At 43.1% G+C, this 14,695-nt stretch overlaps 1 protein-coding gene across 1 annotated transcript in view; it reads left to right on the top strand.

The window, feature by feature from the left end:
* Positions 1-8,845, top strand: part of Wdhd1 (WD repeat and HMG-box DNA binding protein 1) — a 35,843-nt gene extending 26,998 nt beyond the window's left edge. The window contains exons 18-25 of the mRNA XM_057786826.1: positions 2,068-2,285; positions 2,383-2,498; positions 2,867-2,920; positions 4,503-4,546; positions 4,841-5,011; positions 5,164-5,291; positions 6,279-6,417; positions 8,067-8,845. Coding sequence (XP_057642809.1) covers positions 2,068-2,285; positions 2,383-2,498; positions 2,867-2,920; positions 4,503-4,546; positions 4,841-5,011; positions 5,164-5,291; positions 6,279-6,417; positions 8,067-8,258 — 1,062 coding nt within the window. The 3' untranslated portion in view covers positions 8,259-8,845. The remainder of the gene's footprint in view (positions 1-2,067; positions 2,286-2,382; positions 2,499-2,866; positions 2,921-4,502; positions 4,547-4,840; positions 5,012-5,163; positions 5,292-6,278; positions 6,418-8,066) is intronic.
* Positions 8,846-14,695: the final 5,850 nt, after the last annotated feature.

A 14,695-nucleotide genomic window follows, 5' to 3' on the forward strand; every position in this document is an offset into this window, starting at 1 on the left:
TCCATGTGTGTAATCCCTTGTCTCTCCACTGAGTGTCCATGTGTGTAATCCCTTGTCTGTCCACTGAGTGTCCATGTGTGTAATCCCTTGTCTCTCCACTGAGTGTCCATGTGTGTAATCCCTTGTCTTTCCACTGAGTGTCCATGTTTGTAATTCATGTCTTTCCACTGAGTGTCCATGTGTGTAATCCCACGTCTTTCCACTGGATGTCCATGTTTGTAATCCATGTCTTTCCACTGAGTGTCCATGTGTGTAATCCCACGTCTTTCCACTGGATGTCCATGTTTGTAATCCATGTCTTTCCACTGAGTGTCCATGTGTGTAATCCCATGTCTTTCCACTGGATGTCCATGTGTGTAATCCCATGTCTTTCCACTGGATGTCCATGTGTGTAATCCCATGTCTTTCCACTGAGTGTCCATGTGTGTAATCCCATGTCTTTCCACTGGATGTCCATGTGTGTAATCCCATGTCTTTCCACTGGATGTCCATGTGTGTAATCCCATGTCTTTCCACTGGATGTCCATGTATGTAATCCCATGTCTTTCAACTGGGTGTGCACTGCTGACCTTTGAGGGAAAACTGCACTGCCCTCTGAGTCAGAGTTCCGCCTTGACTAGAAGTACTGCTCTGGACTTAGGTACCAGCACTCTTGGGGAGGCTCAGGTGAATATGTAGAGCTTCATGCTCATAGGTCAGGGGTGTAAATCACAAAATGCTCCTGCACCATGAGTTCCAAGACTCCTAGTGTCCTTCAGAGTGTCAGGAGCTCATTTCGAGCTTGGGTTGTCATGTGCTGAATTTTCAGAATTCAAGCCAAAAAGAAGAACTAGTATTTTCTAAGACTTATTGCATGAATGTTGTTGTTCTTCCTCCTTGTCTTCCTTTTTAATATTTATTTTTATTTTATGCGAACGAGTACTTGTCTGCATGTGTGTATGTGTACCACCATGTGAGTGCCTGGTGGTCAGAAAGGCCTGAGGAGGAGGAAGAACATTCGTTTAAGAGCAGCAAGTGTTCTTTGAAAGAACTGGAATTGACACAGGATACCCCAAGACCAAGTTCTCATTATCTAGGAGATTTATTTGCCCCAGAGGGTCAAAGGGCAAGGAATAAGAGACAAAGACAGGAGACAGAGGATGAGGGAGAGGGGAAGGTATATTTGTCCTGGTTGGACAAAGGACCGCCTCTGGATGGAAGGAGACAGTCGTGGCTCATAGTCAAATGTAAGTTTATCAGTGGAAAAAGGGAAGCCCTGTGTTAGGGTGAGTTGGTTTATTTTAATTGAGCACGTTAATTAGGGTAGCGAAAAGGTGGGCTTTTGATTGCTAACCTTCAATACATTGATTGGTAGTTAGGCTCAGGAAGAGGAAGTGGTGAAATAAGGGGCTAGACCTTGGTGACTAGCTTCAGAAATATAATCTGTGGTTTAGCGAGGAGGAGGAAAGGGGAAAGGGCAAGGCCTGACAGCTGTGTTTGCCTTGCGCAGGCCTACTGAAGCCCTTTATTCGTAACCACTGAGCCATCCCACTGTTTGTATTACAGACATAAAAATTGCAAATGGTAATTTAGAGATTGTATGGCTGTTTCTGGTAGCTGAAGATCATAGACATACATGAAATCTTAAGGGTGCCTACTTCTCCCATCCAAATTCACGTGGAAGCATCTGTTTGCCAGTTCTGAGCAAAGTAATAACCGGTCTTTGTTTTAATTTGCTCTTTAAAATTCCCTGCCCTATTGGGATTGATGGTGCAGGAAAAACTTAGGAGAACTACATTTGAATTTTGAAGGACAGCTGTCATCCAGTATAGCTAACACCTGAAATGTGTCGTGTTTCGGTGGGTCTAAGCTGCTGTGGTAAATGCACTGCTATTTGATTCATTTACGCCACCGAGAAATGCTGCGGGCGTCAAGCCCGCCCACCATGAATACAAGACGCTTTTCAGTTTTGTGGACGTGAAGCAGTGAGGCAGTGCACCCAGAAGACGTTCTGTTTGCCAGTCCTGTCAGCTTTTTATTTTTCTGAGTTCTACTTAACCATGATTTGATTGTGATTCTCCCCATTAGCTTTCTTGTAAACTGGAACGAGAATTTCGCTGTGTGGAACTGGCCAGTCTAATGACTCAAAATGCTGTGAACTTAGCCATTAAGTATGCTTCTCGCTCTCGGAAATTAATATTGGCTCAAAAACTTAGTGAGCTCGCTGCAGAGAAGGCAGCTGAGTTGGCAGAAACCCAGACGGAAGAAGAGAAAGAAGAGGATTTCAGAAAGAAACTGAATGCTGGGTAAAAGAACAACAGCTATTGAACTTTTCTTTTACTGTCCTGGATGTGGAATCGGTCTTGTGTTTGTCACTTACGGAACCATGCTATTACTCTTCAGTTACAGTCATGCCACTACAGAATGGGGTCAGCCACGGGCCAGAAATCAAGTTGAAGAAGACACTGAAGAAAGAGAAGAGACTGTTCCAGAAGAAAGGCCGGAGCCACACAACCATGGTGAGATATGTTTTCAAGTAATGAAAGCTAAGGGGCTCAGCAGGTGATGGCGCTTGCCATGCCATGCTGGCCACCTGAGTGCCACCTCCAGAGCACACCAAAAGGTAGATAGAACTGACTGTAGAAAGTTGTCCTCTGACCTCTATGTGCAGAGTGCCTTCCACCAAGAACAATAAAATAAATAAATAAATAAATAAATAAATAAATAAATAAATGATGAAAGGCATCGTGAGCATTGGCTTTTCCATGGTTGACTGAGGGAAATTAAAAGCCCATGTTTTTTCAAGGTATCTCTGCTGTCTAGGTGTTGAATATCAAGGATGACTTCATTTTCCTCACTGACATTGTATTGTTTATTTTAATTATAGGACAGAACTTATTCCAAAGTGCAAATTCACCTGATATGCCAGCTCTTAAATCAGGTGAGAAATCTGTGTAACTTGGAGCTTATAACAATGGCTGTAATCCAGTCAGAAGAGGCTAGGTACCAGAGAATGTTCTCATGGAACGCTGACAGCAGACACTAAGGATTTTTGTGGGTGGCAGCAGGCGCAGAGGAAACAGTACTTCTGAAGACTGCAGAAAAAGGGTATAGGAGGTCAAAAGAACAGTTCGGTAGGGCCTTGCAGGAATAGGCAGCAGGCAAATGTTAAAGATTTTCTAGATGGTGTTAAGAATCTCGGTCATCATTGTACGGCCCCTGGGAGACGGTAGCTCTAAGCCCAGCAGAACCATCGCACACGATACTGAGGTGCGGCGGACATAAGACTGCTAGAGCAGCCCAGTGAGACTGAATAGTTTGGCTTGGGCGAGCGGTGGTGGTAGAAAGAAAAGCTAGCGCAGTTGAGGTGTTTCTAAAGTGAAGAACAGTATAGCATCAGAAACACTGGAGAAACAAACAGGTTTATAAGGGAAGCTGGCGTGTTTACATTAGCTAAGTAGGTCACGGGGTTAGGCGTTTGCTTCAAAGACTCTTGGAATAAATCTGAAACCACTGTCAAAAGTAGAGCAGTGTATACCTTGGACATAGGTGAGCACACATTAGGGAGTTTGTAAAGCAAGAAGAACCAGGAGCCTCAGTCGAGCAACTTTCCAGCCTTTAAGCATCAAGTAAATACAGGAGAGGAGAGGAAGCACTGAGAGAGAGACCACTGGTCCAGAGAGAAAGGGCCAGGTCTGGGATGGCATGTCTAAAAAGCCGATGGGAGGAAATACTGAAGGGAGAACCCAGTATATAGGAAGCGTTGAGAGGTCAAATAAAGGCAGGCAGTAGCCACCACATTTGGTCACATAGAAATGGGTTGGGGCTTTAGCTGTCGTGTAGGAGGGCTGGACCTTACACCACTGTGTGGAGGATGTATGGGCAAGGAGGCGATGTTAGTGATGTCAGTGGGGTTGTAAGAGAAGATGGTAGTTGGAAGTGTAAAGAGTTCGTTTTGTTCTTGAGAGAGGCAGATGAAGGGGTAAATGTCAGAAGATGGGGAAAGAGGCATCAGTAGGTTGTTCCTTGGTAGATGGACGTGGGTGTCCACATTCAAGGGATTACTAACCTAAGCGCCATGTTACATGGTCACAGTGTGTCTCACAGCAGCAAATTGGGATAGTTCCCACCTAATGTTATTTTGTCTTGGAAGAAGGAAAGAGGTCTGTGCTTGTTTGTTAGTAGAAGGAAAGAGGTCTGTGCTTGTTAGTTAAAAGTTCCATGGGGACCAGGTGTGGCAGCACACACTTTCAATACTAGCACTAGAGAGACAGAGATGGGAGATTGCTGTAAGTTTGAGGCCAATCTGGTTTACATAATAAATAGTTCTAGGCCAGTCACTCAGACTTAGAGAGACTCTTGCCTTTAAAAAAACAAAAGAAAAAAAAAGAAAAGGAGTTACACAGTACCTTTGTTTTCATATAATACAGATTAAAATATTCTATTTAGTATTGTGAAAGTCAGAAGTTATCTTTAAAAAAAACAAAAAACAAACACTACTGAGAGTTTTCTTCTTATAATAGGTGCAGTTTTCTCTAGCAGCCAAGGACGGGTAAACCCCTTCAAGGTAACCAATGATGTTTTCTGTTTGAATAATATCATTAAAAGGTATTTCCAAATGACCTCCTCAGGCTCTGGGGGATTAAAGGCGTATCACTATAGTCGCTTGCTTCTAGGTGTTCATGCCCTGTGCTGAGTGCTCATGATTTTGACAGCTGCTCCCTGTTTGTCTTTAGGGTGTGGTATTTGAGACAATATGCTTCAGTCTCAATCTGGGTTTACTTCATGAATTCATTTCCAAAAATCATACTACAATGGGGTTATTTTCTTTTTCAAATACAGTATGCTCTTTTCTCTTCAGGTGCTAGTCAATTCCAAAGAGCCAGCTGTATCAGTGAATTCAACACGTTCAACTAATATTTTAGACAATATGAACAAATCATCCAGGAAGCCCATCCCTCTCAATCGAGCAGCAAATAATGAAAAATCTCCAGTTATAAAGCCTCTTGTGCCCAAACCAAAGTCTAAGCAGGTACTGCTTTGGTGGCCTTGTGCACTCTGGGGTAGAGGCCTGTGGTTTATCACTGTGTAGCTAGGGAATGTGTTCCGTCCTGGGTTAGCTCCACAATCCTCTTGAATGTTGGTATGTGTGTCCCTAGACTCACACATCTGTTTGTTTCATAGGCATCTGCAGCTTCCTATTTCCAGAAAAGAGCTTCACAGGGCGATAAGACTGAGGAAGTAAAAGAAAATCCTAAAAATGTATCATCTGAAACTCCAGCTGCATGCCCTCAAAACTCTGAAAACCAAAGGTCAGTGTACAGAGAAGCATGAAGATGCCGGGCCCCAGCCAGGTGTGGTGGCACATCCCTTTAATCCCAGCGCTTGGGAGGCCGGCCGGGGCAAGCAGACCTCTATGAGTTCAAGGCCAGGCAGGTCTACAAAGCAAGTTCTGTTCTAGGACAGCCAGAGCTACTTTGTTTCAACATTAATTAATTAAAAATAAAAATTTTAGTTGTAAGTCTCTTTGTCATTCAGGCTAATCATTTAGTGAGAAACAGTGGAGCTAACAGATGGACCAAACGCGGGGGTTCTGCTGTCAGACTGCTTAACTGTTTGGTCTTGGGTCCTACTCTTATTCTGTGATCGCTCTGAGCCTCAGTTGCCTGGTTTATCAGTTGAGATACTAATTATTTCTGAATCATAGGGTTTTGCTTTAAAGCAATGCACATAAAGCATTTAGGATGCATGACAGCAAGTGCTCAGAAACTTAAATATTTCCATTAAACCTTCTGATGACCTAAACCGTTTAAGTATACAAAAAGTGTAATAGAATTCAGTTAAATTTACAAGTGTGCTTTGTCAGTGCTTTCCCTAAAGATGGTGCAGGAAGAACCCAGGTCAGTGGTGAGCGGGTGTGGAGATGGGAAGGGCTGAGAAGTCAGCGGGGTTTCGGATCGCCGCTTTGCTGAATGGCAAGCCTATGAATGAGAGCTGGAGGAATTCTCAGGCCACGCGGCCTCAGAAGCTAGAGAGGTTGGAAACCTTGAACCTATAAACACACAAGAACTGAAAATGCAGAGTTGGTGTTTCTGCACGGACAGATGCCTTGACCATGCCAAGGCTTCTCCACTAATGATCCTGCAGGGCCTAGGCTGTTGAAAGAAATATGGGTATTATTGACTAGTATAGTGTGTCTCCCTTACTTTATGTGAGTCGTGAGTGGCTGATTTCAAAGATCATGTGACACTTTACATAGTATATTTCCTATAATTTTTTTCATATAATTATTACTTTAGGCCAAAGACCGGGTTCCAGATGTGGCTGGAAGAAAACAGAAGTCATATTTTGTGTGACAACCCTGACTTTTCAGATGAAGCAGACATAATAAAAGAGGGAATGATTCGATTTAGAGTATTGTCTGCTGAAGAGAGGAAGGTAAGGGCTCCTGTGCTGAGATGAGAGCTTGGTGGACTTCCCAGGTTTGAAAGGTTCTTAGGAAAATGCCTTTTTAATTGGGAAATTGAATATATCAAAAAAAAAAAAGTCTCATGAAGAAGAAATTAGATGTGGGTGAATTTTGACAAACGGACTTGTTACTGAGTACCCATGGATAATTTTAGAAGTTACCTCTGTAAATGTGTGTCCTTAGTTAGGGACCTACTCTCCCAAAAAGATGCTTTAGTTATGAACTGAAAGCAAAAGGATTAGTAAGCAAAAATGAATTTAATTTAAACTTTAAACTACTTTCAAGTCCATTAAAGTAGAAAAATTGTAATGCTATGTGCTTACATGAGAATACTTCCTTTTGTTAGAAAATCTTGGTGCTCTGGTCCAGCTTTCCACAAAAATTAGGCTGGAATGTGGGTGGTGTGCCAATTAAACCTCAGGCTTTACTTCCTCGGGAGGCAGTGTGCAGTGTAGGCACCCCCGTGTAGACACTGGCTACTGAGTGGGTTTGTGAGTGACGGCGTTTCTAGCTGCATTTACAACCTTCTTAGCATTGCTGTTTTCCTGTACAAATTGACATGAATGAATTTATTGTAAAAGAGGAAGAGACTTGACAAAATTTGTGATTGTGTACTTGTTGTTTTTTAATTTAGGGAGTTTTGTATTTCTGTGTATAGGATGTAGGGCCTTGTGAATGTTAGGTAAGCACTCGTCCACGGAACTACATTTTCATCCCATGATTGTGGCTTTGGGCATTATTTGGTTTTGTGACGGGGCTGCTCTCTAGCCCTGACTGCCCTGGAACTCACTGTATAAGTAAGACCAGCCTCACAATCTGGGCAGTCCTTTTGCCTCTGTTGCCCCCATCCCCAATGTACTGAGATTACATTGTTGAATCTAGTTGCTGATTGCATTTTGTTTTAATTTTTTAAAAAAAGTACATGTATGTGTATTTGCCTGTATGTATATGTGTCTGTATACATACATACACACACATATATATGTATGCACACATGTGTGTATGTATGTGGGTATATATACATATATATATGTTTGTCCTTAGTGCCCAAGGAAAATACATTTTTCTTTGGTCTCCAACCCCCGAGTGTCTATGGTTGTTGTTTGTTGAGCCAGTATCTAATTAATTATCCTAGACTCCCTTGAATTTCTGACAGTCCTGTCTCAGCAGCCTCCCAAGTGTCCAAAATTACAAGTGTCTAGCACCACACCTATGTGGACATTACCTCAGTGAGTTGTGATTTTGGACCCTGATGATTAGATAGGCTGAGCCTTTTTGTGTGCCCGTTGGCCATTTCTGTGTATCTTGAGAATATTTGTGTAGAATCTATTGTGTATTTTTAACCTGACTGCTTGGAGTTTTGCTATTGAGTTTTCAAAGTTGCTTAAATATTATGGATACACAACCCTTGTTCAGGTGGTTAGTTTGCAAATATCTTCTCCCACAGAATAAGAAATTTAAATCTGTCAACAATTAGAACCTTTAATGATAAACTTAAAAATTCAGTGCTAATTACTGTTCTGTATACAAGAACATTACTCATGGAAGTAAATAGACCATTTTCATTCTATTTTTTCCTTTGTGCATAAAAATCTCTTCACCCAAATGTTTTACAAAGGCATGGACCAACAAGGCTAAGGGAGAGCTTGCCAGTGATGGAGCTGAAGCGAAGAAGCGAAAACGTGAGATCTGCGAGGCAGAAAACCAGGAGGAAGCAGCCAAGGAGAATCTGGATCTGTCTAAAAAGCAAAAAGCATTAGATCTTTCTGCCAACCAGAAACTGTCAGCTTTTGCATTCAAGCAGGAATAAGGAATGGAAGAGTCAGGAAATACTCAAACTTGGCTCTGGCTTTTGATGGACCCTGGACTTGTTTAGTCTTCAGGGAACATGTTATTATACTCCTGTGTGTCTAGAGACAGTGCAGTGGGCGGGGTTCAGCTCGGAGGTGGAGTGCTTGCCTAGCAGGCGCAAGGCCCTGAGTTCCATTCTTAGTGCCGCAAAAACCAAACGGTAAAGAGCGTAAGAGCTGTCTGTGTAGATCACTTGCCTTCCCCAGACAGAAATGTCATGATTGCAGTTACTGCCAGGGATGCCATCATGTCCTCGGGCAAGCCATTTTTACTGTTTCTTTAAAAATCATTAAAAGTCTCCATCTTAAGACCTCTGCGCATTACAGAACCTTCTAGGGTTTCTTTCCTCCATTATGTTTCGTAGTAGAAATGCCATGGTCATCAGCTTCCCAAGTGAGTTATTATGGATTACTTTCTTGTCAGCCTTACCCTCGGGACTGTGGCTTTTTATATGGGCCCCAAAAGTGTAAATAATTTGTAAATGAGGTATGTTATTTTGTATGCCTGGGAACTTTTTTAATGTATGGCTTTCTGTTGTTTGTACAGTCTGGGTCTTTTAAATAAATAAAACCTTCTCATTTGCACAGTGGTGTTAACATCGTCTTTCCGTGTCCCACCTTCTGCCGCAGCATTTGCTCAGTAGAGAAAGGCTGAAGGCCTTACTCAGAGATTGTGGCTGTGTAAGCATCCGTGCTGCTGGGTGCTGCCTTCTTATCATCAGCAGCAGGGTTCTGCTGAGTCTTTGGAAGCTCGATAAGATGGTAGAGAAAAGGGAAGTGTCTAACTGCTCTTTTAAACAGGCAGTTTATTCTGTACATTTGGGGTGGTGCGTGCGTGTGTTTGATGTGTGAGTGCAGGTTAAGGTGTCGTACCTTAGGTATCGGTCCTAGCCTCGGCTTTGCGTGAGTTCTGCAGTGGCCCCATGAGCTGCTGGGGATTCTCCTATCTCTAGCTCTCACCTCACTGTAGGAGCCCTGGGACCGCAGATGTGTGCTGTGCTCAGCTGCACGTGGGTTCCGGGGACCTCAGCCATCTCCTCGGCCCCTCCGTTTGTCTGTTCTAAGCAGAGATTAGCATGAACCAGAACACACAGCTAAAGTGTGAGTGCAGATTATAAGGTGAGGAGACTCACAATCAGGGTAGATTATAGGTGGAAAGGATCAAATAAATTGAAAATTCAGATGTACAGTAGTCAAAGGATAGTTCTTATCCCACAGTTACCAAGGTTAGGAAGGACACACTGCGGCTCAAAGACATGATAAAGATTATGACCAAAAGCAACTTGGGGCAGAAAGGTGTATTTGGTTTTACACCTTATAGTAGACCATGAAGGGAAGATGATGAAGAAACTCAAGGCAGGAGCCTAGAGGCAGGAACTGAAGCAGACCATTAAACTTACCTGCTTACCCCCATGACTGTTCAGCATGCTTTCTTATGCCACCCAGGACTCTGCCCACAGCGGCTTGGTCCCGCACACATCAGTCACATCATCAGAAAATACTACGCAGACTTGCTTACAGACCAATTTGAAAGGCATCTTTTCAATCGAGATTCCTTTCTGCAGGTGATCTAACTTGTGTCGAGATGACAAGAAACGAACGAGGACACATACCCTGGGTAGAGGCGCTCGTTGAGATGTGAGACCTACCCCGCTTTCATGCAGGAATGTCAGTGGCCCAGGCTTGTGAGGGTGGTTTTGTGCAGGTAACTGTACCCGCTGTAATGGTAAGACAGCAAAAACGAGCCAGGTCACACCTGGAGGACCGGAGCCTCATTGAGAGAACTGCAGTTTACACGGCCTCATGGAGTGAATGCTGAGCCGTATGGCCAAGCGTGGTGGTGCATGCCTTTAACCTCAGCACTGCGGAGCCCGGGGAATCTATGTATGAGGCCGTTCAGAGCTATATAGTGAGACCCTATTTCAAAAAATCTCAGGGCTGCATAGTAAGCCCCTGTCTCAACAAACAAAATAGAGGAAAAAAAGAAAAAAATCAAATCCAAAGTATGTTGCTTTCCCATCTTCTGCCTCTCCCTTCCCCACACAAACTTTGTGGACAGCTCGATCTCAAACATAATTGGGGGTATCTCTTCTTTTTTAAAAATTGTTTGTTTCTATTTTATGTACATTTGTGTTTTTGCCTGCAGGTGTGTCTGTATGAGGGTGTTGGATCCCTGGAACTGGAGTTACAGAAGCTGTGAGCTGCCATGTGGGTGCTGGGAATCGAACCCTGGTCCTCTGGAAGAGCAATAGTGCTGTAGTGCTCTTAACCACTGAGCCATCTCACCAGCTCCAGGGGGATTTATTCTTTGATATATGATCCTGTAGTAAGAAACTAACTGGCCTCACAGTGTTTAGTGTAAACTCATGTTCCGTATAGGAAATGACAAAAACAAGTAGCCATTTTGAAACAACACAAGCCTGAAATTCAAAGTGTGTCATTGCCACAAAAGACAGAAGGTGTGGCTGATCTAATTTTTCCTTAATCTTTGATGATAGTCTACAGAGAAAGAACACAGACAGAAAGTAGACAACAGTATAAAATAGCCAGCAAAACCAATACTTTAGAAAAATCCCTGGTGAAAATGACAAAAAAAAAAATAGAAAAGGAGAAATACAAATAAACTGAATGAAAAAGGAAATTATTAGCTATAAATGGTACAGATATGGGACTGGTGATGCTCAATTTATGTGTCAACTTGGCAAGGCTACAAGTGGTATTCAAACGCCAATCTATGTTGTTCATGGAGCACATTTAAAGCCAATAATTAAGAGACTGTATAAGGGAGAATGTTCTAGAAAATGGGAGGGGCTGGCTGGGTCACCAAGAACATCATCTCATGCCCACTATCTCGAGCCTGCTCTACTGGAAGAGACCTGGGCTGCAACCCCTTTGCATAGAACCAGTTCTTCCTTACAATAGATCCATTCCCGTCTCTATCTTATACTGAAAGATGTACCATTACCAACCTTTCAGTGTCTGAAAGGTCATTTCAGAGCTAGGGTTTTTTTTTTTTTTATTTGTTAAACAAGCTTTCTTACTTTAATGGATTTAAATCTATTATCTGCCATATATCGAAAGTGGTTGAAAGGCAGACTCTTTTTTTACAGTAGTTGAAAGAACTTTCTTCCCGATTAGAAAATGGCAGCTGGGTGGTGGTAGCCTTTAATCCCAGCAGAGGCAGATGCATCTGTGAGTTCGAGATCAGCCTGATCTACAGAGTGAATTCCATGACAGTCAGGGCTGTCACCCTTTAATCCCAGCAGAGGCAGGTGCATCTGTGAGTTCGAGATCAGCCTGGTCTACAGAGCTAATTCCATGATAATGCTGTTCCACAGAGAAACCCGCTTTGGAAAAAATAAAATGACCAAAAGATATGTGCCTTGTCCTGGGTTCAATCCCCAACACCACATAAAACCAGGTGTGGTACACACCTGTAATCCCAGCCCTTTCGAGGTAGAAACAGATCAAAAACAAGCAAACAAACAGAATGATACAGAACCCTACCAAAGTGAGCTTGCTGTGTAACTTAGCATCTTCTGAATTTACCCCAGAGAAATTAATTTTAATTTATAAATTCTGATAGTCCAAAACCTGTAACCTACTCATGCTTTTTGACACTAGTCATCTGAGTGAAGGGACCTCATTTGTGGATTACCTCATATTGATTGACCTGCGGGCATGTTGGTGGAATCTTATTGTTGTAGTACGGCCCAGCTCACTGTCTGCAGGGCCTCCCTAGGCAGGTGGGTCTTGGCTATCGTCTTAGTTGCTTTTCTGTTGCTGTAATGAGACACTGTGACTAAAACAACTTCATAGAGGAAACAGTTTATCGGGGGCTAACAGTTTCAGAGGGCGAGAGTCTTTGAGCATGGCAGCAGGCAGGCAGGCATGGCGCTAGGGCAGAGGTTGAGAGCTCACACCTTAATCTGTAAACAGTGCAGAGAGCTAACTGGGAGTCTTGAAAGTTCAAAGCCCAGCCCCAGTGTCACACCTCCTCCAGCAAAGCCACACCTCCTAATCCTTCCCAAACAGTTCCACCAACCGGAGACCAAGTATTCAAACATATGAGCCAATGGGGGCCATTCTCATTCAAACCACAGCTATGTATGAAAGTAGCTGAGCAAACCAGAAAACAGTTTTTCTCCATGTTCTCTGCTTCAGCTCCTGCCTCCAGGTTTCGACCTTGAGTTCCTCCCTTGACTCCCTTGATGGTAGACAGTAACTTATAAGCCACTCAGAGCCTTTCCTCAACCAAGCTGCTTTTAGCCAAAGTTTGATCACCGCAGCAGAAAGCAAACTCAGGCACTATGCAAACATCCCTCAGTGGGTGACTGTTTAAACATGATGGTGTTTGCATGCAGTAGGATACCATGCAACTAACTACAACAAATTCTGTACTATCAATGCCTTGTACTAACCACAAGAGTATTATACTGTGTGACAATCCCAGTCTCAAAGGATATATGCAATATAACAATCCAAAATAACCCAGGATTCTTATAGAGATGGCTCAGCAGTGAAGAAACTTAATGCTCTTTCAGAGGTCCTGAGTTCAGTTCCTAGGATTCATGTAGGGTGGCTCACAACTGCCTGTACGGCCTGTGACTCTCCATACCGTCTTCTGGATTCTGTGGGTACCCGTACATGCGTGTCTTATGTTCGCATGGACACAAACACACAAATAAAAACAACACAGGCACAAAAAAAACCTTAATGGTTAAAGAGTGAGGATGAGAAGAAAGATGGGGTGAAGGAGCAACAAGGGGGACCCTGTGATGACGCTGGATTAGTTTTTACTGAGTAGCATTGACCTAAATAAAGCCACTTAGAGGAGAGATTTATTTTGCTCACGGTTTCAAAGGACTCAATTCAAACTTTCTTTGCCCCATGTGGGGGCAGAATATCAGTAATGATGAACAGCAGAGAGAGGACCGTAGGATTAGCTGTGACCCTAAGGTCAAGTCTCTAGTGGCCCTTGTCTTCCACTAGGCCTCACCTCCAAAAAAAAAAAAAAAAACCTACAAAATAGGGGCTGGAGAGATGTCTCAGCAGTTTAGAGCTTCTTGCAGAGGACCCTAGTTGGGTTTCCTGCACCCATATGATGGCTTACAACCATCTGTAATTTCAAAGGATGGGATACCTCTTCTTACATCTGGGGACATGAGGCACACATATGATGTGTGTGCATACATGCAAGCAAAACATTCATACCTGTAAATCTAAAAACACTTTTTGAAAATCACAGAATAGTATCCCCAGCTGGGACCCCATTTTCCATCCCCACTGAAACCATAGCAGTAGTAGAGTGGGGTTCTTTTGATTAGGAGAGTGGCTGCAAGAGGCTGCACATGTAGAACTGCACACAGACACACCCCGCACAGACACAAAGGAGTCTACGCTGGTAAAATGGGGGTTCGATGGTTTGTAGCAGGTACTTTTTTGGTTTTGATATTGTGTTATAGCTGTTGAAGATTAGTGCTGAGGAAGCCTGGTAGGGAGAGAATCGTTGGGAATGTCCTACATCCAATGATAAGAAGCCCTCACATGGCTCTTTTAGCCTAGGGAAGGAAAGTTAGATTCTTTGTTTGTTTGTTTGTTTTTGTTTTCTTGAGACAGGGTTTCTTTGTAGCTTTGGAGCCTGTCCTGGAACTCACTCTATAGACCAGGCTAGCCTCAAACTCACAGAGATCTGCCTGTCTCTGCTTCCCGAGTGCTAAGATTAAAGGCATGCAACACCATCGCCTGACTGAAAGTTAGATTCTTAATAAAAAAAAGTTATGCCTTTAATCCCAGCACTTGGGAGGCAGAGGCCAGTGGATCTCTGTGAGTACCAGACCAGCCTGGTCTACAGAGCTAGTTCCAGAACATCCAGTGCTGTTACAAAGGGAAACCCTGTCTCAAAAAACCAACCAAACAAACAAACAAAAACATTTTAAACTTAATTTAAATTTTTTAGATTTATTTTCTATGCATGACTATTTTGCCTGCTTGCATATGTGTGCACCACTTACATGTTTGGTGTCAGAAGAGGGCTTTGGAATGGCTGTGAACCACATGTAGGTACTGGGAATTGAACCCAGGTTCTCTGCAAGAGCAACAAGCGCTCTTAACTGCTGAGCCATCTCTCCAGCCCCTACATTTATTCACTCTCTCACTCACTCATTCTCAAGTTTGTGTGTGTGTGCATTTTGTGTGTGTGTGTTTATATGTGACTTGGAACGTGTTTAGGAAAGACACAATTTCTAGAAATTGGTTCTCTCCTTACCACCATATGGATTCCTTCCAGGGATCCAACTCAAGCCATCGAGCTCGGCAGTAAGCACCTTTACCCACTGAGCCATTTTGCCAACTTAAAGAGAAGTAATTTTGATTTCACTTCCTTCACTGATTTTTT

This window comes from Chionomys nivalis, chromosome 12, assembly GCF_950005125.1.
Source record: "Chionomys nivalis chromosome 12, mChiNiv1.1, whole genome shotgun sequence".
Lineage (NCBI taxonomy): Eukaryota > Metazoa > Chordata > Mammalia > Rodentia > Cricetidae > Chionomys > Chionomys nivalis.